The 24,674-nt window shown below is 67.9% G+C and overlaps 1 protein-coding gene across 5 annotated transcripts; it reads right to left on the bottom strand.

Moving 5' to 3' along the window:
* Positions 1–1,977: 1,977 nt before the first annotated feature.
* Positions 1,978–22,870, bottom strand: ADAM15 (ADAM metallopeptidase domain 15). Of its 5 annotated transcripts, none has more exons than XR_003997678.1 (25): positions 22,741–22,870; positions 20,123–20,223; positions 18,656–18,732; positions 17,211–17,289; positions 16,173–16,249; positions 15,688–15,859; positions 15,419–15,484; positions 15,244–15,312; positions 14,253–14,422; positions 14,063–14,147; positions 13,841–13,989; positions 13,578–13,755; positions 12,743–12,835; positions 11,820–12,015; positions 11,577–11,685; positions 11,333–11,492; positions 11,121–11,198; positions 10,916–11,027; positions 10,497–10,635; positions 10,313–10,372; positions 9,570–9,675; positions 4,038–4,115; positions 3,225–3,296; positions 2,770–2,957; positions 1,978–2,656 (listed from the first exon to the last, which is right to left on the bottom strand). XR_003997678.1 is itself a non-coding variant. In XM_030542298.1 (25 exons), exons 1-25 carry the CDS (start codon positions 22,853–22,855, stop codon positions 2,614–2,616), a joined length of 2,715 nt encoding a protein of 904 aa, XP_030398158.1. In that variant the 5' UTR covers positions 22,856–22,870; the 3' UTR covers positions 1,978–2,613. The 5 variants fall into 5 exon arrangements, 4 of the variants coding, with proteins under 4 accessions (XP_030398158.1, XP_030398160.1, XP_030398159.1 ...); XM_030542298.1 differs by having other exon boundaries at positions 2,827–2,957; XM_030542300.1 differs by lacking the exon at positions 4,038–4,115 and having other exon boundaries at positions 2,827–2,957.
* Positions 22,871–24,674: the final 1,804 nt, after the last annotated feature.

The raw sequence follows: 24,674 nt of genomic DNA on the forward strand, positions 1-24,674 counted from the left end.
CCCAGGGGGAGGGGTGCCCCCTTGGGAATAGAGACGCTCCCCACCCCCGGGGATCCCCGAACTCGCCACTCCCAGGCTGCCTGGCTCTGTGTCCGGCCGGCGCTTGAGCCCTCGCGCCACCTAGTGGAGCATCGGGGTGACCACCGGGGGAATTTCAGGGTCTCGGCTCCAGCAAGATCCGGGCCCAGCCCCGTCAGGTCAATGGCACCAGCTCCGAGCACTCCCCCCACGGGAGGAGGCAATAGGATTTGTGCTGGGCCTGGCCCTTTCCGTTGCGCCCAACTCCCCATGCGGGGGAGGGGGGCCATGCAGTAACCCTGCATGCGGCCCCACTCCAGGGCACCCAGCCTGGCACGCAGTCAGGGGCCAGACTCGCCCCAGCTCTGGGAAGAGGGGAGCGAGCAGGAGCCAGGAGACCTGGGAGGGGAGGGGGAAAGCCAGTGGGTTTCGGCAGGGGGAGGCACAAAGAGGTTGTGTCACTGGCAAAGGTGGAGTGGGGTTGGCAGCCCCCCAAGCCACCCACCTCTGAGCCACTGGTGCCTGGGCCACACACACACCCCAGTCAGGACAAAGCATGTCTGGCTCCCCTCCCGTGCCAGGCTTGGGGGGCACAGAACCTCCTCTCTCCCTGGCAACCCAACCCCCCTCCTGGAGACACCCAGCAAAGCATGCACAGGGGAGGTTGGGAGCCAGGACTCCTGGGTTCTGGCCCTGGCCGCGGATTATACCTGGGCTTTGCTCCCTGCTGGGCCCTGGTGGCAGGGCACTTCTCCAGGGTGGGGATGGGCGCATGAGGCCCTGGACTGGGGTCCTGAGGATGCAGGGTCCTGGCCTGGCCCTTCAAAGCTGCTGCCCTGCAGCACCCCAAGGCTGAGGGGAACCCCCCTGAAACCTCCATTAGGCCACATGGGGAAGGGATCTGAGCCCCCTGGAGGACATCACATGCCCTGCAAGGGAGAGCCGGCCCCAGGATGGGCAGCTCGGGCTCTGCCCTGGGCACTGCCCAGTGTGGCGAGCACTACATTCCACTCCCAGGGTGTCACGGCTCCCCAGGATCTGAGCTACACCCCAGTTTGGAACAGTCTCTTGAAGGAGCCCATCAGTGGGCCAGACCTCCCTCGCCCTGGGGGTCCTACCTGCCCTTCAGGAAATGATATGAGGATTCAGCCCTCCCAGCTAGAGCCCCTGGGCTCCAGCCTGCTCCACCCCAGGCCCTGCCCAGTGAGTCCCACCCAGCCAGACCCTGGTGTCGTAGAGTCCCCAGGCGATGCTCTGGAACTGCTCCCCACAAAGCCAGTCAGGACTCTGGGGAGCCTCCTCTCCCTTGGAGCAGACTTGTTCAGAGCAAGAATCTCACACAGCTTCACCTCCTGGGTCTCTCCTTAGAGCATTCAGCATCCTCTGCCCCTTCGTGCGCTTCCCACAGCGAGTCCACCCCAGCGGGGTCCTGGGGAAGCCACCGGGTCCTGCACCCCCACTTTGCAGTCAGACGTGACTCTCAGCCAGCCAGTAACACAGAGGTTTATTCGATAACAGGAACAGGGTCTAACACAGAGCTTGTAGGTACCGCGAGCTGGCCCAGCGGCCGGGTCCATTCTAGGGGGCAGTGAGCCAGATCCTCACGTCTACACTTCACTCCTCATCCCCAGCCAGCTCCAAACTGACTCCCTCTCCCGTCCCTCCCTCCTCTGCTTTGTTCCTTTCCCAGGCCAGGAAGTCACCTGATCCCTTTGTTCTCCAACACCTTTAGCATCCCCTTGCAGGGGGGAAGGGCCCTGGCCATTGGTTGCCAGGAGACAGAGTGTTGGCCATTTATGCACACTGGCCCTTTGCTCTGCAACAATTACACCCCCTTATTCCACCATCCAGAGACTTAAGAACTGCATAGGGGAAATTGAGGCACCCTTACAGTACTCAGAGGAAACATTAAGAACAGTCCCAGTTCGTCACATGGGGCACAGAGAATTCACACTAGAGTGGAAGGAGTTAACTCAGGCAGCTCCCCTTTATTAGACACTTTGCAGATGATCTAAAGCGGATTCAGAAGCAGCCAGCGCCCTAGACGAAGGGGGAGCCCCCCACCAGGGAGTCCCTCCCACCCCAGCCAGGCAGCGTCCCAGCAAATCTCCCAGGACAAGCTCCGGCACGCACCCACTCTCACTCGTGCTCCCTGCCCAGACGCAGCCGCTCCCCTGGGGTGCGCCCAGCCACACCCAGTGTTCGGAGCCCTCAGCACCCAAGGCCTCTCGGGGCCCAGTTCCCAGGGCAGGGGATTGGCAGGTCCAGCCGAGGGGATGGCACCCTGGCAGCTCGTGGGCAGGAGCGGGGCTTTGAGCAAATACACTCTGCTGTGGATGCTGTTCCTGGGTAACAGGCCAAGCCTTCAGCAAGTTCCGATCCGGCTCTGCAGCATCCCTGAGCTGGCGGGCAGGGCGCCTCTGTGGGGGAGGGGGTGGAGCCCAGAAAGAGAGATGCCAGAGTCAGCAACGGAGGGGGCATGGGGGGCCATGCCAGCAACAGGGGGACCAGGAACCCCGCGTCCAACAGGCAGTGAGGGAGGGGAGGTTCCTGAGCCTGGGCAGCCCACACGCAGGCAGCAGTATCTGTCTCACGCTAGGTGTACTGGAGATGCCCAGTGGGGGGCGGGGGAGCTGGCCTGGAGGAGAGAGAAAATGTGAAACAGGTAAGTAATGGGGGCAGGGGCCTGCCTTAGTCACCCCCCGAGAGTCCCCGCTCAGCCCAACCCCCAGAGTCCCAGCTCACCCCCACCTTGCCCGGTGCCAGCGAGCGAGACGCTCCTGAGCCGTGTCTGCAGCCAGCCCTCACCTGGAGGGGAGCACCATGATGTGGGGGTTCTCAGAGCGCACCAAGGACAGCTCAGGCCCGGAGCCGAGGGGCCCGGCGGGATCAGAGGGCAGCAGCCTCCTGGGCAGGGGCAGCTTGGCAGGGCATGGAGGCTGCGGAGAGACGTCAGGGTGAGTTACTGAGGAGGGCTCATGGCCTGGGGCCTCACGCAGGAGGAGGGAGCTCACGCAGCACCCACTCCCCCCCCACCCCCACCAGCCGTGCCCTGCACATCCCTTGGGGGGAGACAAGGTAGATCCCCCACCACCCCACACAGGCGGCCTGGCACCTGCTGAGCCCCACAGCCAGACATCCCTCCACACGCACAGATCCATGCCACCGTCACCATCACGCGGCCTGGCACCCGCCGGCGCGGTTACCTGAGTGCCTTTCAGCACAGGGTCTGCAGGCAGCGGGCGCGTGGGGGGGGGCGGCCTGTCCCGCAGAAAGGCCTGGCAGAGAGAGCAGGGACAGTGAAACAGCGACACAGCGCCCCACGCTGGCAGCTGCTGTGGGGTCCGCACAGACCCCTGGGGAAGAGGCAGGTCCTGCCTGCCTCAGCCGGGGGGAGATGGGAGCCCAGCTCCGGGCCAAGGGCTCCAGGGACAGAGTGGGGCCAGGGCTGCCCCGCAGGGAGCCGAACACCAATGGGCTGGGGCTAAAATCTCCCAGCCAGGGTGCAGCAATGCCAGGGGGCCCGTGGGGAGCTGCTGGCCCAGTGCACCTCCTGTGGCCAGGCGTGAGAGCCTGGGGCAGGGCATGCTGGGCCCCGGGCTGGGGTGTGCATGTCAGGCTTGGGGAGAGTTTGGGGCAAAGGCCAGATGTTGGGTGCTTGCTCTGCCCCATGGCAGCACCCAGGATCCAACAGCCCGGCACAGGGGTGCACGGCCCTCGGGGCTATGTCTTGCCCCCACATCGGGGCTGGGGAAGAGACGTGGAGTGGTGGGACAGGGCAACCCCCCAGACCCTGTGGGGCCAGTTTCACACAGCCCCTGCCCTCACTGCTGCTCTGACCCCATCACCGCACGGGAGGGGAGGCCCAGGCAAGCCCTGGAGCCCAGCCCTGTGGGGACAGAGGTCGGTGTCCCCAGTGAGTCCATGCAGTGCCAGGCATGCAGGGGCCTTGGCTGGGGAGTTAGAGCAGCTGCCGCCCTGGGCCCCCATCCGCGCCCGGCAGGGCCCAAGGACATTACCTGGGATTCCTTAGGGACCGGGTCGGGCGGGAGCGGCTTGGAGGGCGGGTCGGGCCGGGCCCAGCCGTGGGAAATGGGCTGCGGAAAGAAGAGGAGCAGAAAGCGGTGGCGGGGGGGAGTGTCAGCGAGACCAGGGTTGGGGAGGTTAAGAGACGGGCCAGGGGACCATGCAGGCAGGGGTCAGTCGGTCAGTCAGTCGCCATGCAGCATGCGGAGAGTCAACTGGCAGGACAGAGACACCCACCCACCCACGTCCCCTCAGGGCAGAGCAGATTGCCTCCCCCTGGCCCCGCGCAGGCTCCACTCGCAAGGACCCCCCAGGATCTCAAGAGGTCGCAGCCCATGGAGAGGAGCCCCCATGCCAGCACCAGGGGGCCCTGGATTGAGGCACAGCCCTGCGCCAGGCTGCTGCCCGGGCAGGACATCCCTTCCTTTTGGAGGAATGCACCCCGCTCCCTGGGGGCCAATCCTCTCCCCTCACACTGGGGCTGGCCCAGGGCCCCACAGGAGCAATCAGACCCCGGCACCCCCAGAACCCCTCACCCAGCAGCATCCAGCACCACCCCAACGCTGCCAGGGGAAGGAGGGGGCATAGTGCCGGGATCGGCTCCCTAAGCCTTGGGGCCAGGTCAGGGATGGTCAGCGAGTGATGTCCTTGGCTGTACCCCGACCCACAGACAGCACCTCCAGCAGCACAGCAGCCCTATGCCAGGGCAGGGACCAGCACCCCTTGCTGCCCCCATAACGGCACGACCCACTCTCCATCACAGCCCTGGGGCCAGCCCTGCCTGCCAGGGGAAAGCGCCCCCTGCTATCCCCCATAACGGCACGGCCCCACCTCCCCATCACAGCCCTAGGGCCAGTCCTGCCTGCCGGGGAGAGCGACCCCTGCTGCCCCCCATAACGCTCCCTGCGGCACGGCCCCACCTCCCCATCACAGCCCTGGGGCCAGCCCTGCCTGCTGGGGAGAGCGCCCCCTGCTGCCCCCCATAACGCTCCCTGCGGCACGGCCCCACCTCCCCATCACAGCCCTAGGGCCAGTCCTGCCTGCCGGGGAGAGCGACCCCTGCTGCCCCCCATAACGCTCCCTGCAGCACGGCCCCACCCCCCCATCACAGCCCTATGGCCAGTCCTGCCTGCCGGGGAGAGCGCAACCTGCTGCCCCCCATAATGCTCCCTGCGGCACGGCCCCACCCCCCCCATCACAGCCCTGGGGCCAGCCCTGCCTGCTGGGGAGAGCGCCCCCTGCTATCCCCCATAACGGCACGGCCCCACCCCCCCATCACAGCCCTAGGGCCAGCCCTGCCTGCCGGGGAGAGCGCCCCCTGCTGCCCCCCATAACGCTCCCTGCGGCACGGCCCCACCCCCCCATCACAGCCCTGGGGCCAGCCCTGCCTGCTGGGGAGAGCGCCCCCTGCTGCCCCACATAACGCTCCCTGCGGCACGGCCCCATCCCCCCATCACAGCCCTGGGGCCAGCCCTGCCTGCTGGGGAGAGCGCCCCCTGCTGCCCCCCATAACGGCACGGCCCCAACTCCCCATCACAGCCCTATGGCCAGTCCTGCCTGCTGGGGAGAGCGCAACCTGCTGCCCCCCATAATGCTCCCTGCGGCACGGCCCCACCCCCCCATCACAGCCCTGGGGCCAGCCCTGCCTGCTGGGGAGTGCGCCCCCTGCTATCCCCCATAACGGCACGGCCCCACCCCCCCATCACAGCCCTAGGGCCAGTCCAGCCTGCCGGGGAGAGCGCCCCCTGCTGCCCCCCATAACGCTCCCTGCGGCACGGCCCCACCCCCCCATCACAGCCTTAGGGCCAGCCCTGCCTGCTGGGGAGAGCGCCCCCTGCTGCCCCCCATAACGGCACGGCCCCACCCCCCCATCACAGCCCTAGGGCCAGTCCAGCCTGCCGGGGAGAGCGCCCCCCTGCTGCCCCCCATAATGCTCCCTGCGGCACGGCCCCACCCCCCCATCACAGCCTTAGGGCCAGCCCTGCCTGCCGGGGAGAGCGCCCCCTGCTGGCCCCCAAAATGCTCCCTGCGGCACGGCCCCACCCCCCCATCACAGCCCTGGGGCCAGCCCTGCCTGCCGGGGAGAGCGCCCCCTGCTGCCCCCCATAACGGCACGGCCCCACCTCCCCATCACAGCCCTATGGCCAGTCCTGCCTGCCGGGGAGAGCGCCCCCTGCTGCCCCCCATAACGTTCCTGGCGGCACGGCCCCACCCCCCCATCACAGCCCTAGGGCCAGCCCTGCCTGCTGGGGAGAGCACCCCTTGCTGCCCCCCATAACGCTCCCTGCGGCACGGCCCCACCCCCCCATCACAGCCCTGGGGCCAGCCCTGCCTGCTGGGGAGAGCGCCCCCTGCTGCCCCCCATAACGCTCCCTGCGGCACGGCCCCACCCCCCCATCACAGCCCTGGGGCCAGCCCTGCCTGCTGGGGAGAGCGCCCCCTGCTGCCCCCCATAACGCTCCCTGCGGCACGGCCCCACCCCCCATCACAGCCCTGGGGCCAGCCCTTCCGGCCGGGGAGAGCGCCCCCTGCTGCCCCCCATAACGCTCCCTGCGGCACAGCCCCACTCCCCCATCACAGCCCTAGGGCCAGTCCTGCCTGCTGGGGAGAGCGCCCCTTGCTGCCCCCCATAACGCTCCCTGCGGCACCGCCCTACCCCCCCATCACAGCCCTGGGGCCAGCTCTGCCTGCCGGGGAGAGCGCCCCCTGCTGGCCCCCATAACGCTCTCTGCGGCACGGCCCCACCCCCCCATCACAGCCCTGGGGCCAGCCCAGCCTGCCGGGGAGAGCGCCCCCTGCTGCCCCCCATAACGCTCCCTGCGGCACGGCCCCACTCCCCCATCACAGCCCTGGGGCCAGCCCTGCCTGCTGGGGAGAGCGCCCCCTGCTGCCCCCCATAACGTTCCCTGCGGCACGGCCCCACCCCCCCATCACAGCCATGGGGTCAGCCCTGCCGGCCGGGGAGAGCGCCCCCTGCTGCCCCCCATAACGTTCCTGGCGGCACGGCCCCACCCCCCATCACAGCCCTGGGGCCAGCCCTGCCTGCTGGGGAGAGCGCCCCCTGCTGCCCCCCATAACGCTCCCTGCGGCACGGCCCCACCCCCCCATCACAGCCCTGGGGCCAGCCCTGCCGGCCGGGGAGAGCGCCCCCTGCTGCCCCCCATAACGGCACGGCCCCACCCCCCCATCACAGCCCTGGGGCCAGCCCTGCCGGCCGGGGAGAGCGCCCCCTGCTGCCCTACATAACGCTCCCTGCGGCACAGGGTTGTGACTTGCCCCGCCGCACTGGCGCGAGGTGAAGTTGAAGTGGCACCGCTGTTCCAATCACAGTTCTACATCCACCCACACACACACCCCACACCCACGTGCGCATACACACCCCTTCCCAGCCGCAGCTCTCAGGCCCAGCACGCGCAGGGGCGACTCGCTGGCTGCAGAGCTCTGCACGCGCAGGGGCGACTCGCTGGCTGCAGAGCTCTCCCCGATACATTTGGTGGGGAGTGAACGTAGGACGCCACCACTCAGTTTAACTCAACTGCTCATTCTGGGGGGGAGGGGGTTAAACCTCCCGTTCTCCCCTGACGTGTTGGAAGCCCAACTCTCATAAGTGCCCCCTAGTTCCCCGTGCCCCTGGGCCAATACTGCCGGGAGAGAGCCCTTTATGGAGCCCCCGCCCTGGAGCACCGCACCCACTGTGCCCCTGGGACCAGCACTGACTGGGGACTGAGCCCCCTACGGAGCCCCCGCCCTGGAGCACCGCACCCCCCGTGCCCCTGGGCCAGTACTGCCGGGAGAGCGCCCCCTACGGAACCCCCGCCCTGGAGCACCGCACCCCCCGTGATCCTGGGACCAGCACTGACTGGGGACTGAGCCCCCTACGGAGCCCCCGCCCTGGAGCGCCGCACCCCCCGTGCCCCTGGGGCCTGCACTGCCAGGGGGAGAGCCCCCTACGGAGCCCCGCCCTGGAGCGCCGCACCCCCCGTGCTCCTGGGGCCTGCACTGCCAGGGGGAGAGCCCCCTACGGAGCCCCGCCCTGGAGCGCCGCACCCCCCGTGCTCCTGGGGCCTGCACTGCCAGGGGGAGAGCCCCCTACGGAGCCCCTGTCTTGGAGCACCACACCCCCCGTGCCCCTGGGCCAGTACTGCCGGGAGAGAGCCCCCTACGGAACCCCCGCCCTGGAGCACCGCCCCCCCCCATGCCCCTGGGACCAGCACTGACTGGGGACTGAGCCCCCTATGGAGCCCCCGCCCTGGAGCGCCGCACCCCCCGTGCTCCTGGGGCCTGCACTGCCAGGTGGAAGAGCCCCCTACGGAGCCCCGCCCTGGAGCGCCGCACCCCCCCGTGCCGCTGGGGCCAGCACTGACTGGGGATTGTGCCCCCTACGGAGCCCCCGCCCTGGAGCGCCGCACCCCCCATGATCCTGGGACCAGCACTGACTGGGGACTGAGCCCCCTACGGAGCCCCCGCCCTGGAGCACCGCACCCCCCGTGATCCTGGGACCAGCACTGACTGGGGACTGAGCCCCCTACGGAGCCCCCGCCCTGGAGCACCGCACCCCCCGTGATCCTGGGACCAGCACTGACTGGGGACTGAGCCCGCTACGGAGCCCCCGCCCTGGAGCGCCGCACCCCCCATGATCCTGGGACCAGCACTGACTGGGGACTGAGCCCCCTACGGAGCCCCCGCCCTGGAGCGCCGCACCCCCCGTGCTCCTGGGGCCTGCACTGCCAGGTGGAAGAGCCCCCTACGGAGCCCCGCCCTGGAGCACCGCACCCCCCGTGATCCTGGGACCAGCACTGACTGGGGACTGAGCCCCCTACGGAGCCCCCGCCCTGGAGCACCGCACCCCCCGTGATCCTGGGACCAGCACTGACTGGGGACTGAGCCCGCTACGGAGCCCCCGCCCTGGAGCGCCGCACCCCCCCGTGCCGCTGGGGCCTGCACTGCCAGGGGGAGAGCCCCCTACGGAGCCCCTGTCTTGGAGCACCGCACCCACCGTGCCCCTGGGCCAGTACTGCCGGGAGAGAGCCCCCTACGGAGCCCCCGCCCTGGAGCGCCGCACCCCCCGTGCCCCTGGGACCAGCACTGACTGGGGACTGAGCCCCCTACGGAGCCCCGCCCTGGAGCGCCGCACCCCCCGTGATCCTGGGACCAGCACTGACTGGGGACTGAGCCCCCTACGGAGCCCCCGCCCTGGAGCGCCGCACCCCCCGTGCTCCTGGGGCCTGCACTGCCAGGGGGAAGAGCCCCCTACGGAGCCCCGCCCTGGAGCGCCGCACCCCCCCGTGCCGCTGGGGCCAGCACTGACTGGGGATTGTGCCCCCTACTTGAGCACCTGCCGTCCGCCACCAGGGCCATCTTGGCAACTGCAGCAGCTCAGACCCCATCCCCAGAACACATCGCCCATGGGAGCAGGACCCTGGCCTCTCCCCAGTTGCCCGCACTGCTGGCTCCCTGCCCCAGCTGTGGGGCCCCAGGCAGGACGGGAGTGGCCCCCAGCATGAGGTGGGCGGTGCTGGACTCACCTTACTGATGGGCATCATCTGCAGCTCGGTGCTCTGGGGCCACTGCAGGGGCCGCGGGTGCCCAGGGTGGGGCTCGTTGTAGCCTCGCGGCTCCAGCTGAGCGATCCTGGGGGAGGAAACACGTTTCAGGCGCCTGCAGGGCAGCGTCCCCCCGATTTCACACACATCCCCACCCCCAGGGTACCAGGTTGCAAGACTGTGCAGGGAGGGCACTGGCACCTACCCCAACCAGGACAGCCCCAGGCGGCCCCCCAAGCCAGCACTGCCCCCAGGAGCACCCAGTCCTGGTGTCCCCAATTCCTCAGCCAGGGGGTAGGCAGAACCCCCCCACAGGACAGCAGGGTGGCATCTCACCAGGGCCAGCTGCCCGCAGCATGGCAGGTCCATGGCAACCAGCCACCCCCCCTAACTTCCTGGGGAGGCTGATCCCCAGCCCCTGGCCAGCCCCCCCCAAACTGCCAGGCCCCGCAGAGCTGGGGGTGAGAGACTGGACAGCACTCAGCGACCAGTCACCAGCAGAGAGAGACAGGGGACAGGACTTCCTGCTTCTCAGAGGGGGGCATGGGGAGTAGAACCCTCCAGGCAAGTAACTCAGAGCCCCCCACTCAGGGGGGGAACGGGAATATAGTGAGAGGAACCCGTGACGCTCCCCCATCTATCCACTGGGGTCCACGGGGAAGCCAGACCCCACCAAAGTGAAGTGAGCCAGTGTCCAGCCCCCCGCCCCCCTGCAGTGACGTTACCCGTTCGGGTCGGCCGAGACTCCTGTGCTGAGCAATTGCACCTGGGTGCCTGGCTTGGCGCTGCAGGGAGAAGAGAGTCAGGGTCGCATCCCAGGCCCAGAACGTACCCATGGGAGCCAGGCGGTTACTGTGCTGGGGACGTAGGGGGGAGGCAGGCCCGGGACGGGGGTGCGGGGAGCGTTACCTGTACTGGCAGCTGGTGCCCTTGCCGAGCTGACAGAGGCGCTGGTGCAGGCCGGCGCGCTTGGCGTAGCAAAGCCCCAGAGCGAGGGCCAGGAGCAGCGCGGCTGGGATCAACAGGGTGGTGGGCAGCGAGCTGCCCCCTGGCAGGAGAACAGTCTGTTAGTGTCCCTGGCAGAAAAGGCCCTCCCCCCACCCTTCCCCCAGCACACACAGCCCCATTCTTCTCACGCCCCGTGCAGCTGGGGGGGGCCCTGCATCCGCCACGTGTGCCCAGCTTGGCCCTCGGGTGCCACCAGCCCCACCCCAGGGGGAGACGGGTCTGAAACCCAGCCCTGCCCAGCCGGATGCCTGGGTCCCAGCCTCGTCAGTGTCAGAAACAGCATGATCAGCCCCAGCCCCTGTGCCTTGCCCCCCCCTCACCTTGCTCCAGGCCCCCGGGGCCGCTGTCCACGCTGCCCCCGGCCCCCGGGCTGTTGCAGGCGGGGGCGGCCCAGCCCGCCTCACAGTGGCAGTGCCCGTTGTTGTTGCAGACCTAGTGGGGGGGACACGGAGCCTCCTCACTGACGGGCTCTCAGCAAAGGGACGGCACAGCCTCCCCTCCCCCCAGACCTGCTGCCCCACTCACCCCGTGTCCGTGGCATTTACTCCCACACTCCTGCACCCCCAGCTCGGAGACATCTCGGCACCGGGCACTGCTGCACACCTGCCCGGAGAAAGAGGGAGTCACGCGAGAGAAGGGGGGGGCCCTGGCCCAGCATGGGGGGGCCAGCGACCCCCTTCCCACTTGGCTGCTGCACCTGTTCCTCCCCTGTGCCCCGGGGTGTCCCCCCAGCTCACCTTCCCAGGGCCACAGGCCGTGCCCGGCAGCACCATGGCCAGGTTGCTCACATCCTCACCCAGGGGCAGGGGGATAGCACGGCAGCCAGGTGCCACTCCATCCTCCAGTGTGCCCTGGGCACTGCCCCTCTGGCACTGCAGCCTCCCGCAGCCAGCGTCCCTACACGGACAGACAGGGGTCAGGAGGATGGACAGATAGGGTAGGGGGGAGGGGACAGATGGGTGATGTACAGGGGTCACTCACCGCTGGGCACAGGGGATGTACGTGCCATTGGGGCGCTGCCCGCAGTGCCCATGCTCATCCCCTCTGGCATTCAGGGAGGCCATGCAGACGTCGGAGACGGGCCCTGAACCTGCACGGGACAGAGCTGTGAGCATCGCAGGGGCCTCAGCACCCCTGCTCCGTCTCCCCAGAGTCCCCCCAGCTCTGCACCCCCGCAATCAGCTCCACTGCGTCCCACCCTCCCATCAGACCCCTGCCACTTACCTGGGCCCCACAGCTCCTGGCACTGGCCCTGGTAGGTGGTGCAGGCCCCCCCGTAGCAGCGGGCCTGGCCCCCGGCGCAGGGTTGCCCATCCTGCAGGTATGTGTTGGGAGGGCAGCGTGGGGACAGCCCGTTGCAGAACTCAGGGAGGTCGCACTCACCACGGGGCTCCCGGCACACGGAGCCGGCCCCTCGCAGCTGGGGATCAGAAAGAGTCAGAATGGGCGGGGTGCGGGGGGTCTCTGGCCTGACCTCTGGCTCTGGGGGGCTCACGGGGCAGTGCTCCCGGGGTGAAGCAGGAGGCTGCAGGGCCTGCCCTGAGGGACGAGGGGGACCCCTGAGGGTCTGGCACATCAAAGGGCCCAAGCTGGGGGCACAGTGCCGACCCCACAGAGCCGTGACCCCCCCTTGCAGTAAAACCAGCTGTCATGTGGGTCGATCCCCAAAGCCTGGCTAACCCCAACACCTCCCATGCTCCCTGCTGCCCCTGGCAGAGACTGGCTGGGCATGTCCGTGCCGAGTTCGTGCCGGCTGTTCCTTAGTGCCTGCTCCAGGGGCTCTGAGTAGTTTAACCGTTTGCTCCAGGCTCTTTCCAGCCAGTGAGGTCAGGCTGATGGGTCGGTAACACCCTGGGCCCTACGTTTGCCCTTCTCCGCCCTCCGGGGGCTCTCGACGAGAAACACCAGTGGGTCTGTGATTGCTTCAGCTAGTTCTGTCAGCAGCCGGGGCCGCGTTCCATCAGCCCTGCCACTGGACTCTAGTGACCGTAGCCCAGGTATAACCCGTTCCTTCCCACACCCTTAATATTAATTGTGCTGTCATCTGGTCGTGCACCCCCAGAAAGCGACGAGGTGGAGCCCAGGACTGGGCTGGCAGGGGGCTGCGGGTCGGGAGTGAGGGGCACTGGCAGGGCCCTTCCACTCACCTTGCAGTCCTGGCAGCAGGTATCCCCCGTGGCACACTCAGCTCCAGGGGCCAGCTGGCAGCTGCTGGCGTTGCAGCAGGGGTCAGTGCACTCCTGTGAAGCAGAGGGGCGGGGTGGGCAGATGTGACGAAGTGGGGGATTTTCTGTTTTTTTCCTTGGTTTTTCCAGTGGGTTGCATGCAGAGGTGTTACTGGTTTAACGAGGCGAGGGGAGAGGGAGTTCGTTGGTACACAGGACCCGAGAGGGAACTTGGGACCCCAGCCAATGGCCTGGAGGATGGAGACCCCAGCGACTGGTGACCAGGAGGCCCAGCTCAGGAGTCACAGCCGGTTCTGGCCAGTGGGGGACAATGGGCTGCAAGGAGAGGACCCCGGTGACGTGACCAGCTGGTTCCAGCCAGAGGGGCCAGAGGACAGGAGAGGGGGTCCAGGTGACCCTGTTTACCTGAATAGACGACAATGGACAGAGGGGGTTTGGGGCCGGGGATATCGGAGGCCCAGCAAGGAGCAGAGGGGCTCTGGGCTGGAGAGGGGGAGCAGGCAGAGTCCCCCTGAATGCAGGAGAGACTTGAATGTGCTGTGCTGAGGCCCTGAGAGTTTCCTGTGCTGGGTTCAGATGCTCAATAAACCTTCCTGTTTTATGCTGGCTGAGAGTCGCTCCGGGCTAGAGAACAGGGGGCATTGTCCCCTTTGGGGGTGAGGAGGCCCAGGGCCCCAGAGCGAGGAGACTCCCTGAGGGGGCCCACAGCAGAGACAGACGTGCTGTGAGTCCGTGACAGCGGGGCCATGGGGGCGATGAGCAGACATCCCCTCACACACGTGCCTCCCCCTCTTACCGCCCGGAGGCCGCAGTCGCACGTCTCGTTCTGCTCCACCAGCCAGTTCCCACAATGCGGGCGCACGACGAAGCTCTTGGGCTCGGGCACGTTGAAGAGGCACCAGCCCTGGCCCCAGCGCAGGCTCTGCTCCACGTCCTGCTGGCTGCAGCTGCTGAAGCTCAGACCGGGCATCAGCCTGTGGAGGGGAGCCCGTGAGTGCAGGGGGGCAGGGCCCGGGGACCCCCTTTCCCCCCCACACACGCCAGGACCCCCAGACTCACCCTGTGGGCGGCGCCATGATGCAGCTCCGCTCTTGGTAGGGGCCAACGCAGTCACACTGGCGCCCGGCACCGTCGTGCTTCATGCCCAGGTTGTGGCCCAGCTGGTGGGCCACGGTGGAGGCCACGACCAGGACGCTGACCGAGTGATCCTGTGCAAAGAGACTGGATCAGAGTGGGCAGGGGCAGAGGAGGGGGCAGGAGCAGGGGCGGGGCGGTACTCACCACGCTGACCCCGCCCGATCGCGCAGCCGAACACATGGAGGCCTGGGACGCCATCCCCACCGCCACCCCCTCCAGCGGGGCCCCCCTGTAAGAGCAAGCGAGTGTTAGGGGGGTCAGAGCCCAGATCCTGGCCGCGTGCGCCTGGCGTCAGACAGGCTCCAGCCTGGCCCCCCCCGGCCCCCGCACTCACGTGAGCAGCTGGGCGTTGTCATGCGGGAGCCGGGGCAGCAGCTCCTTCTCCCTCCATTGCAGGAAGCGCTCCAGCGTGGCCCGGGCGCTGGGCCCCACGGCAATGGGGTCTCCTTGGTTCCACACTTCCACCGCCAGCAGCGCCACGCGGACACCCAGGGGCCGATAGAACTGGGGGGAAGCTGGGGTTAGAGATGCTGGCCAGGCAGCGGGCGCCAGACCAGAGTCACTGATGGCACCACTGCCCGCACCAGGGCAGTCCACACTGGGAGTCAGGGCTGGCACAGCAGGGGCTGCGGGACGGGAGTGAGGGGGGCCTGGAGCTGGGGGAGGGGGTGAACGACCCTGATGAACTGGGAATGTTCTTCATGTTTTCTTTGAATGCTGGGTGGGTGCCTGTGACGCAGCAGGGAGAGGGAAGTGTTGGCCTGGGAAGGTTGCAGGGGAATTTTGCTGGGACTGGCTGCATTGGGGAAGGGAGGAGACCTGAGCAGCTAACCTGAGAACCAGGCTGGCGGAGGAGCCAAGTGACACCTCTGCTGGGGAAATGGACAAAGGCTGGGGGAGGAGCAGGGGAGGGGCCCTGCGGGGGGAAGCTGGGTAAGAGGACTGGAGGGAGTTTCAGTTTGGAGCTGGCTGGGAAATGGAGGGGAGCCCAGACTGGGCTCTGGCCTCCCTGGGGCCCCCCCAAGATGGACCTGACTGAGGGGTCCTGTTGTCCGTACCCGCAAGGCCTGTCTTGGACTGTGTTTCTGTCATCTATATAAACCTTCTGTTTTACTGGCTGGCTGAGAGTCCTGACCTTGACTCCCCCAAACTCTGTGACAACGACACAGACCTGGGATAACTGGGACTGCGGGACAGGAGTGAGGGGACGCAGAGCTGTGGGGAAGGGGGAGGCGCAGGCTGGGATAACCGGGGCTGCGGGGAAGAAGTGAGGGGCACTGGCAGAGCTGGGGGTAAGGGCATCCCAGGGGTCATTAGGGTCCTACCGTGTCCACCTGGTTGGCGATCTCCAGCATCCGGGTCTGGATCTGTTTCATGTTGGGGTAATTCTTGAACTGCAAGGGGGGAGAGGAGGCGTCAAGGGGGAGGAGCCTCCATGGGGTTCAGGAAAGTGAGGCAGATTCCTCCCCTCCCCACCCAGCATGGCCAGGAGTCACTCACCTCTGCATGGTCCACCACCATCACCAGCTCCACAAACGGCTGCTCTGGGGCTGCCTCCCGCTTCCCCTGGGGAGAAGGGTGAGCCAGTGAGTGGGGAGGAGGGCACTCAGCGAACGCATGGACACAAGAGCCAGAACCGGGTGGGGGGGAGCAGAGGGGGTTGTGACCTGGGGACCCAGGCAACGGCTTCCCCCCATCCCAGAGACAAATGAGACTGGGGGGGGGGCGCTGTGGCCCCAGACACCCCCCAATTCCCCTCCCCCACCTACCCTGTGTGGTTCCGGGTCCAGCAGTGGCTGTGTGTGGTTGGGGGGGCCCAGCCCACACTCCCTCTGTCCCAGCCGCATGTCCCGGGGCCTGTAGGCCAGGTGCCTCCCGCGGGGCCCTTGGGGGTCCGGCTCCAGGCCATAGCTCCTGTTCTCTGAGGCCACGAGGACGCCACTAGGAGAGGAGGGGGAGACGGGTGTTAGCTGGGGGGCAGGGATGGGGTTAAGGGCAGGTCACAAGAGAGGCAGGGGTCAGGGGCTCAGCAAAACTGCAGCCCCTGCTTGGCGGGGGTGGGGGGGGCAGGGCTATGGTCACTGGGGCTGCAGGTCGGGACCGAGAGGCACTCACAATGGCTCCTCTTTAAAACCCACAGAGATCACCCCCCCCACATCCTTCCATTGGCCAGGGCACCCCCGCACCCACTGTCCCTCCCCCCCATCACCCCCGATTTCAGCCCCCAGCCTGCAGCTGCAGAGCTCTCCCCCACCTGAGTCCGGAGCAGGTGCAGACGCTGGCCCAGGAGCCTGGATACTCCCGGACGTGGCCCCGGTAGCAGCAGTTTCCCTGCAGCAGAGAGAAGCTGAGTTTAGCTGCAGCTCAAAGGGCTCTCGGGGGACCCAGCTGGGACCTCTCCCCCTGCAGAGCAGCCCTGGCCAGCAATGAGAGGAGGAGACACTGGTCCAAGTAATGGACCAGTACAAATACAACAGTGCCAATGACAGGGCACTGCCCTGGGGAAGCTCGCAGCACCGCACCCCCCACCTCCCCCCACACACCCCCGAGTCGTGCACAGCCAGGGCACTGCCGTCAGACTCTACCTGCTGGGGGGTGGGAATTTTCTGTACTATTTTTATGTCCGTTCACCACCACCACCACCCCCATGTGCCTCGGTTTTCCCTCCATTTTGCATGGCTGGGAGAGGCGTTTGCTTCCACGGCAGCTGGAGACAGTTGTGAATGTCACCCAGGCGGAGGAGTCACTGAGAGGGGGTGGCCCAGGCCCCCCTAAATCCGTGGAGAATCTCAGAGAACAAAGCCAATTAAGGGACAATGACACCTGGCAAGGAGGCAGGGGAAAGAGGGATATCGCCTCCTCTGCACGCAATCCCCAGGCTGGAGAACAAAGGATGGGGGAAGGGGAGGGACAGAGCTGGGGGGTTTCACTGGGACCTGCCCCATGGGCCGGGGGTTTGCTGAGCGGTGACAGGGCTCTGACGCTGCTTTCATCTTCAGCTCTCAGCACCCGCGAGTAATAAACCGGGCGTGCTGAGTGCGCTGTGTGGGTGTCCCTACCAGCACTGGGCAAGGGGCACCCGTCCCTGCAGGGGAGAAGTCTCTGCCCGGCGCTGGTGCACCTGCTGGGGGATGCAGGAGGGCAGGTGCCCCAGCAGTTCGGTCTAAGGTGGTGAAGCCGCATGGCCTGCCCTGGGGAGGAGTGGGACCCCTGGGGTCTGCCACGCTGCAGGGGTCTGCCAGAGACTGATCTTGTGGATCCCTGACACCTGCATGGCCAGCCACAAACCTACCTGCGAGCCGGCGGTCTGCGTCACCCGCGTGCCGTTGGGCAGGTAATAGAGCAGTGCCCGGGTACCCGGAGCCACCTCCCTGCCGGAGATAGGCAGACAGTGAGAGCGAGCCCAGGGACAGGCTTCCCCACCCCACCCCATCTCTGGGATGCCGGGGGCTGCACCAGCCAATGGGAGCACGGCCCCCAGGGTGCACAGCATCCCCATAGGCCAGAGGGGCACTGCCTTGCTCCCCAAGAACAGAGGCAGAAGGTGTTCCCCATCCACCGGGCCCACGGAGGGGCCAGCGGGAGCATGACCCAGCTGGAGCCCATCTGCTGCCAGGCTATTGCCCCTGCACACACTCCAGGCTCCCCAGAGCAACACCCCCAGGCCTCCGTAGAACAATACATGGGCACCCCAGCCACCCCCAGTGCCTCCCAGACCCACAGCTCCCTCCTCACAGGGCTCCCTAGCTACCCCCTGCAGCTCCCTCCCCCTCCCGAACAATGCACAGGTGTCTCAGCTACCCCATACAGCCCCACAGCTCCCTCCCCACAGGGCCCCCAGCCACCCCCTGCAGCTCTCCAGCTTCCTGCCCTCCAGTACCCCCCTGCAGCCCTCCAGCTCCCTCTTCACAGGGCTCCCTACCCATCCCCTGCAGTTCCCTCCTCCACCCCCAGAAAAATGCACAAGTGTCTCGGCCACCCCATGCAGACCCCCAGCTCCCTCCCCATAGGGCCACTGGCCACCCCCTGCAGCTCCCTGTCCCCCAGGGCCTCCCAGGTCCCTCCTCACAGGGCCCCCCAGCCATCCTGTGCAGCTCTCTCCCTCACCCCTGGCTCCCCTAGAACAATGCTCTGGTGCCCCGGGCACCCACTGCAGTCCCCCAGCTCCCTCCCCCCCTCAGGGCCCAGCAGAATAAGCCCTGTGCAGCTCAGATGCTGCCTCCCCCCCAAACACACGGTCACAGCCAGCTGGTGGGGAGGGGAGGAAGAGGGGTACAGGGAACACACCCAGTCCTCCTGTGACGGAGCAGGGAGTGGGGCAGATTTGACCTGGGAATGTCGCAGGGGAGTTACATTGGGGAGGGGGAACTTCCCTTGAAGGAAGCTCCCTGAGCCAGGAGAGGGTTGGGAGAAGTGACACCTTCTGCCTGGGGAGACTGGACAAAGGAGAAGAGGAGCTGGGGGGAGGGAGGAGAGCGGCTGGAGGAGGTTTTGTTTTCAGTCTTGGGCTGAGAGGCAATGCAGGGAACCCCAAACTGGGGTCTAAGCTCCCTGAACCCCCCAGAAGGACTTGATTGAGGGGTTCTAGTTGTACCTACAAGCCCTGCTTGGGACTGTGTTCCTGTCGGCTAATAAACCTTCTGGGTTACTGGCTGGCTGAGAGTCCCGGTGAATCGCAGGAAGAGGGGGTGCAGGGGCCTGACTCCCCCACACTGCGTGACACCCCCCTAAACTCACCGGTTTTGCTCTAACTCCAGCACAAGCTGCGTCCCCTCCAGGTCCAGGGCCACCTGAAGCCGGGCTGGGAAGCCCTCCTGGGGGAGACCAAGGAGCGGGTTACAGGCCCAGCAGCCAGCGATCCCCAGCCTGGGAGTCACCCCCAACACCCACCCAGGATGGAACATAGGGCTGGTCCCCACCAGGGGGCACCCCAATTCAGGTTCCGTGCCCCACCCCTTACTGGCAGCCAAGGGGGTGGGATAGAATCACTAGGACAGGGGTAAAGCCAGCCGCTCTGCCCCTTCCCCACGGCTGAGCCCCCCTGTGTTTGGAAGAAGGAGGCGTGGGGGGTGCACCCACCAATGCCCCCTGGCAGACAATGTCCCAGCTCACCCACCCGCCCAACCCCACTCATCGCAGCCCAGCCCAGCATTGGGGTCGCTTGGCCTCTGCTTTGGGCAGGGCTCAGCTCCCCTACCATGGTTTGGGGTGCTCGTCCCCTCCCCAGCCAGCATCGCCGATGGGGCCCAAGCTGTGACGGAGGGAGCAGTGGACGGGGCAGCTCCCACCATTCATGTGGTCTCGGTTAGGCCTTAGCGTGCCGGAGGTCAGGCAGAGGTCAGGATGGGGGTCCCCTCCCGGAGCTCGCCAGGAAGCGCCCCTCCCTCATTAGCTCATTGTCCTGGGTGTGGGGTGTCGCAGGAGGTGTCCCGCCCCCCACCCCCTCCACACCCTGCGCTTCCTGCCAGCATGGAGCAAAGAGGAAATGCCACAGAGGATCCCTGGCTGTGGCTGGGCCAGGCCCTTCCGGTGGGGGGGCGGGCAGGAATGAGCTCACACAGCCGGCCTGGCTGCGGGGGGGACAGGGGAGTCCACAGGGCAGCGTCTCCTTCCCTGCCCCTCCCCCAGCATGGGTCTGAAGGGACCTTCTCCAGGCATCCCCAGCTCCCAGTGTGGGGAGCCCCCAGATGCCCCTAAGGAAGCCACTCAAGGCAGCGGGGCCTGCTGGGGCCGGGGACCCCCACACAGGGTTGGGGGGAGCTGCAATGCAGCAGGTCCCTTCTCCCTCATCCTTGCAGGGGCTGGGGGTCTCCCCATGCTCCCATCCCCCCAGAGGCTGCAGATCGTCGCTCCCTGCCAGGACCTCAGGAACAGGGCAGATGCTGAGGCCAGAGCTGGGACAGGGGCTGGGTTTCCTGTGCCTGGAAAAGGAACTGGGGAATCCAACGGGGGTGGGGAGTGATGCCAGAGTAGCACCCATGGGGCTGGGAGGGAAGTGCTAGGGGTCCCCGAGTGCACTCCCAAAGCAGGGGTGATCGCAACAAATCCAGTGCAGGGGCCAGGCTGTGTGGGCACTGCCCCCTTCCTGCCAGCTGGAATGAGTCCTGCCCATCCCAGGGAGAGGCTCCCACTGACGGACGAGCCGGGGGGGGGGGGGAGCAGGGGTGCCAGGGAATGCAGCCAGATGGAGGGCAGAGTCCTTACCAGGTCTGTCTCAGCCATGCTGAGTGTCTGGTTGCCCTGCAGGATCCGGGGCGTCACATGCCAATAATGTCCCAGGTCCTCACGCTGCCACCTGGAGCCACCTGCACGGGGACAAGAACAGAGCCATCACCCTGGGTGCCCCGTTCCCCCAGGCCTCGCCCCACGCAGCACGGATCCATGCACTCCTAGAGCACGGCCCACCTCCCCCAGACTGGCACATGGGTCCCAGACCCCCCCGGGGCTCCCGGCCAGGCAGGTGCACAAAGCGTGCCCTGGGAGCCAGACCCGTGCCCTATTCCACCTCTGACTCGGTGCCCCAGGAAGAATTGGGGATAGGCTGGGAGCCAGGACTCCTGGGTCCCATTCCCAGCTCTGAGCCTGACGCCCTGTGTGGCCTGGTGAGTGTCTCTGGCTCCCTACCCGCACACCGTAGGTGGGGCGCATGCCCCTCTCTCGCTGAGTGCTCAGAGCAGGGCCCACGCCCTGTGCCCGCCATTCACGAGCCCGTGCCCCTGCCCCGTGGAGAGACGGCAGCGCTTTCGGGATACGTAGGCCATGTCTGCACTACGGCACAGCTGTACTACCGCCACTGCCTGTGTGTGCAGGACGTGCCCTGACTGCCTGGGCAGGCGGCGCTGAAAGAGACTCACGTGCATCAGGGAAGAACTGCCAAGGGTCCCACTCCGAAAGGCCTGGCCAAGCCCTAGCAAGCACGGGCAGCCCCCAGCCCCACAGGGCTCCAGCTGCTGGGGCCGCACAGAGAAGGCCCTTCACGAGCGTCCCTGCATCTACGGCGGCAGCAGGTCCCATCCCTCCAAAGCTGCATCTGAAGCCAGGTGACCCAGCGGGGTCAGGGTGGGGCAATCAGCCGCCCCCGTCCTTCCTCCCAGGACCCTGGGGGCAGGCAGCGCTGGGTGGAGCTGGAGGAGCCGGTCGGGGTAGGATGCCAGCACAGACCTTCCCGCCCTGCTAGGAGATGCCCCCTCCATCACCATCACCGTAAGGCTGGGTCTCCCCAGGGGGGCTAGGTAACTTCCCCCCCAGGACTTCAGGCTCCACATTCCATTTGGCTCTGCTGATACACAGCCGGGAGCTGGGCAGCAGATAGCATGGGGGGGGGGTGGAATTCATCCCCTGGGCCCCAGAGCCAGCCTAGACTCCTGCCCGCCAGGCACAGCCAAGGACTGGGGGCGGGATGTCTGGTGAAGAGCTCAACCCGCCACTCACCCATCTCCTCCCCAGCCGCTCTGCATCCACTCCCACCCCCAGGGCCTGTGATGACAAAGTTTACCCTGGGGAGGAGGCTCAGCTCCCCCCACATATCCCCTGACCACCCCCCCCCCCCACTGGTGCAGGGACACCATGGTCCTGCCGTCCCACCCCCTGGCAGCCTCCATGACCTGCAGCCCCCTGGCTCCATATGGCTCTCAGCTGCAGCCCGCCCCCACCCCAGTGATGCCAAACCTGTGCCAATGCAGCCTGCCCCCCAACCAATTGTCTCAGGCTCTCTGCAACCACAGGCAGAGTCAGTTGCGTGGGGGCGGGAAGCTGTCTTGAGTACAACTTGCAGGGAAACCTGCCTGAGTCTGCAGAGAGCCTGAGCCAATTGTCCCAAAGGGAAGCTGTGCGCTGCCTCTCACTAGGGCATTAGCTCCAAGCCCCACTGCTCTGGGGCTCCCACCAACCTCACCCAGAGGGCTGCTCTAGGCATGGCAGGCAAGGGAAAGCACAGTGGGCCCAGCTCCTCCAAGCAGAGCACAGGAGCCCCTCCAAGTGTGAGGTGCAAATGCACAATGCACCCAGGTGCTTGAATCCACCCTTGACAGACAGGAACACCCAGACCCCCATGGCACCTGGCCCCACTCTCAGCGAGTCCGACAGGCACCTGCGCAGCGGGGGGATGGGCCGGGCCAAAGGTCTGCAGGAGTCGCATCAGCACAGGTTTGCTCACCTGTCGCCGCCCCTCCCTGCAGGGTCGCCAGGCGCTTGGAAGGCAGCACGTGGCTGGTGCTCGGCCCCAGTCCCAGCCACAGACAGGGGCCCACTCCCCGTCCCCGCTAGACCCCAATTCCCGCCCCGAGCCGGGAGAAAACCCAGGAGTCCTGGCTCCCAGCCCCCCCAATCCACCAGACCCCACTCCCGCCCCGAGCAGGGGAGAGAACCCAGGAGTCCTGGCTCCCAGGCCCCCCAATCCACCAGACCCCACTTCCCACCTCGAGCAGGGGAGAGAACCCAGGGGTCCTGGCTCCCAGCCCCCCCAATCCCGCCCCGAGCAGGGGAGAGAACCCAGGAGTCCTGGCTCCCAGGCCCCCCAATCCACCAGACCCCACTTCCCACCTCGAGCAGGGGAGAGAACCCAGGGGTCCTGGCTCCCAGCCCCCCCAATCCACCAGACCCCACTCCCCACCTCGAGCAGGGGAGAGAACCCAGGAGTCCTGGCTCCCAGCCCCCCAATCCACCAGACCCCACTCCCGCCCCGAGCAGGGGAGAGAACCCAGGAGTCCTGGCTCCCAGCCCCCCGCTCTGACCCATCCGGCCCCAGTGACTTGCGCGCCGACTCCAAGGGTTTCCGTGGTCCCCCACCCCCGTTCGTCCCAGCCCCCGCGCCGCCCGCTCACCTGCGCGCCTGGCGCCCCAGCCGGCTCCGTGGGGGCCAGACTCGTGCCGGGGCCCGGGGAGCCCCGAGCCGCTGCCCAGGGCCCAGAGCAGCCCGAGGAGAAGCCGCAGCCCCATGGCGGGGCTCAGCCGCCGGCCCTCGCTCCTGGTGTGCGGGGCGCCGCGGCTGCGGGTTTATCCCAGCCCCGATCCGGCCGGGCGCCCCCGCCCTCCCGGCTCGCACGGAGCGGGGCCGGGCCGGGCCTGGCAGCGCCCGCTCGGCCGGGAAGTTCCCCTCCCCGGCCGGCCCTGCCAGGGCTCGGGTCCGCCCAGCGAGCTCCGCCTCCGCCCCCGCCCGTCGGCCCCCGGGGAGCTCGGCATCGTTCGCCGGCCGCTCACCTCCGCCTGCCCCGCAGACCCTGACCCCGACCCCGACGCCCCGCTCCCCACCCCCGCCCCCCAGAAACCCGACCCCTCTGCCCCCCAACTGCCCCGCAGACCCTGACCCCGACCGCACCCCACCCCCGACCCTCAGACCCCAACTTCTCTGCCCCCCAACTGCCCCGTTCCCCTCTGTCTGCCCCCATCACACCGACCTCTCTGCCCTGCTCCCCCTGCCCCCCAACTTCCCGGCTCCCCACCGCTGCCCCCTAGACCCTGACAGCTCTGCTGCCCTACTGCCCCGCAGACTCTGACCCCGACCGCACCCCCCCCCCGCCCCCCAGAAACCCGCCCCCTCTGCCACCCAACTGCCCCGCAGACCCTGACCCCGACCGCACCCCACCCCCGCCTCTCAGACCCTGACCCCTCTGCCCCCCAACCGCCCCGCAGACCCTGACCCCGACCGCACCCCACCCCCGCCCCTCAGACCCTGACCCCTCTGCCCCCCAACTGCCCCGCAGACTCTGACCCCGACCGCACCCCACCCCCGCCCCCCAGAAACCCGCCCCCTCTGCCACCCAACTGCCCCGCAGACCCTGACCCCGACCGCACCCCACCCCCGCCTCTCAGACCCTGACCCCTCTGCCCCCCAACCGCCCCGCAGACCCTGACCCCGACCGCACCCCACCCCCGCCCCTCAGACCCTGACCCCTCTGCCCCCCAACTGCCCCGCAGACTCTGACCCCGACCGCACCCCACCCCCGCCTCTCAGACCCTGACCCCTCTGCCCCCCAACCGCCCCGCAGACCCTGACCCCGACCGCACCCCACCCCCGCCCCTCAGACCCTGACCCCTCTGCCCCCCAACTGCCCCGCAGACTCTGACCCCGATCGCACCCCATCCCCGCCTCTCAGACCCTGACCCCTCTGCCCCCCAACCGCCCCGCACACCCTGACCCCGACCGCACCCCACCCCCGCCTCTCAGACCCTGACCCCTCTGCCCCCCAACCGCCCCGCAGACCCTGACCCCGACCGCATCCCACCCCCGCCCCTCAGACCCTGACCCCTCTGCCCCCCAACTGCCCCGCAGACTCTGACCCCGACCGCACCCCACCCCCGCCTCTCAGACCCTGACCCCTCTGCCCCCCAACCGCCCCGCAGACCCTGACCCCGACCGCATCCCACCCCCGCCCCTCAGACCCTGACCCCTCTGCCCCCCAACTGCCCCGCAGACCTTGACCCCGACCACACCCCACCCCCGCCCCTCAGACCCTGACCCCTCTGCCCCCCAACTGCCCCACAGACCCTGACCCCGACCGCACCCCACCCCCGCCCCTCAGACCCCGACCCCTCTGCCCCCCAACTGCCCCGCAGACCTTGAACCCGACCACACCCCACCCCCGCCCCTCAGACCCTGACCCTTCTGCCCCCCAACTGCCCCGCAGACCCTGACCCCGACCGCAACCAACCCCTGCCCCTCAGACCCCAACCTCTCTGCCCCTCAACTGCCCCGCTCCCCTCCGTCTGCCCCCATCACACCGACCCCTCTCCCCTGCTCCCCCTGCCCCCCAACTTC

This window comes from Gopherus evgoodei, chromosome 24, assembly GCF_007399415.2.
Source record: "Gopherus evgoodei ecotype Sinaloan lineage chromosome 24, rGopEvg1_v1.p, whole genome shotgun sequence".
Lineage (NCBI taxonomy): Eukaryota > Metazoa > Chordata > Testudines > Testudinidae > Gopherus > Gopherus evgoodei.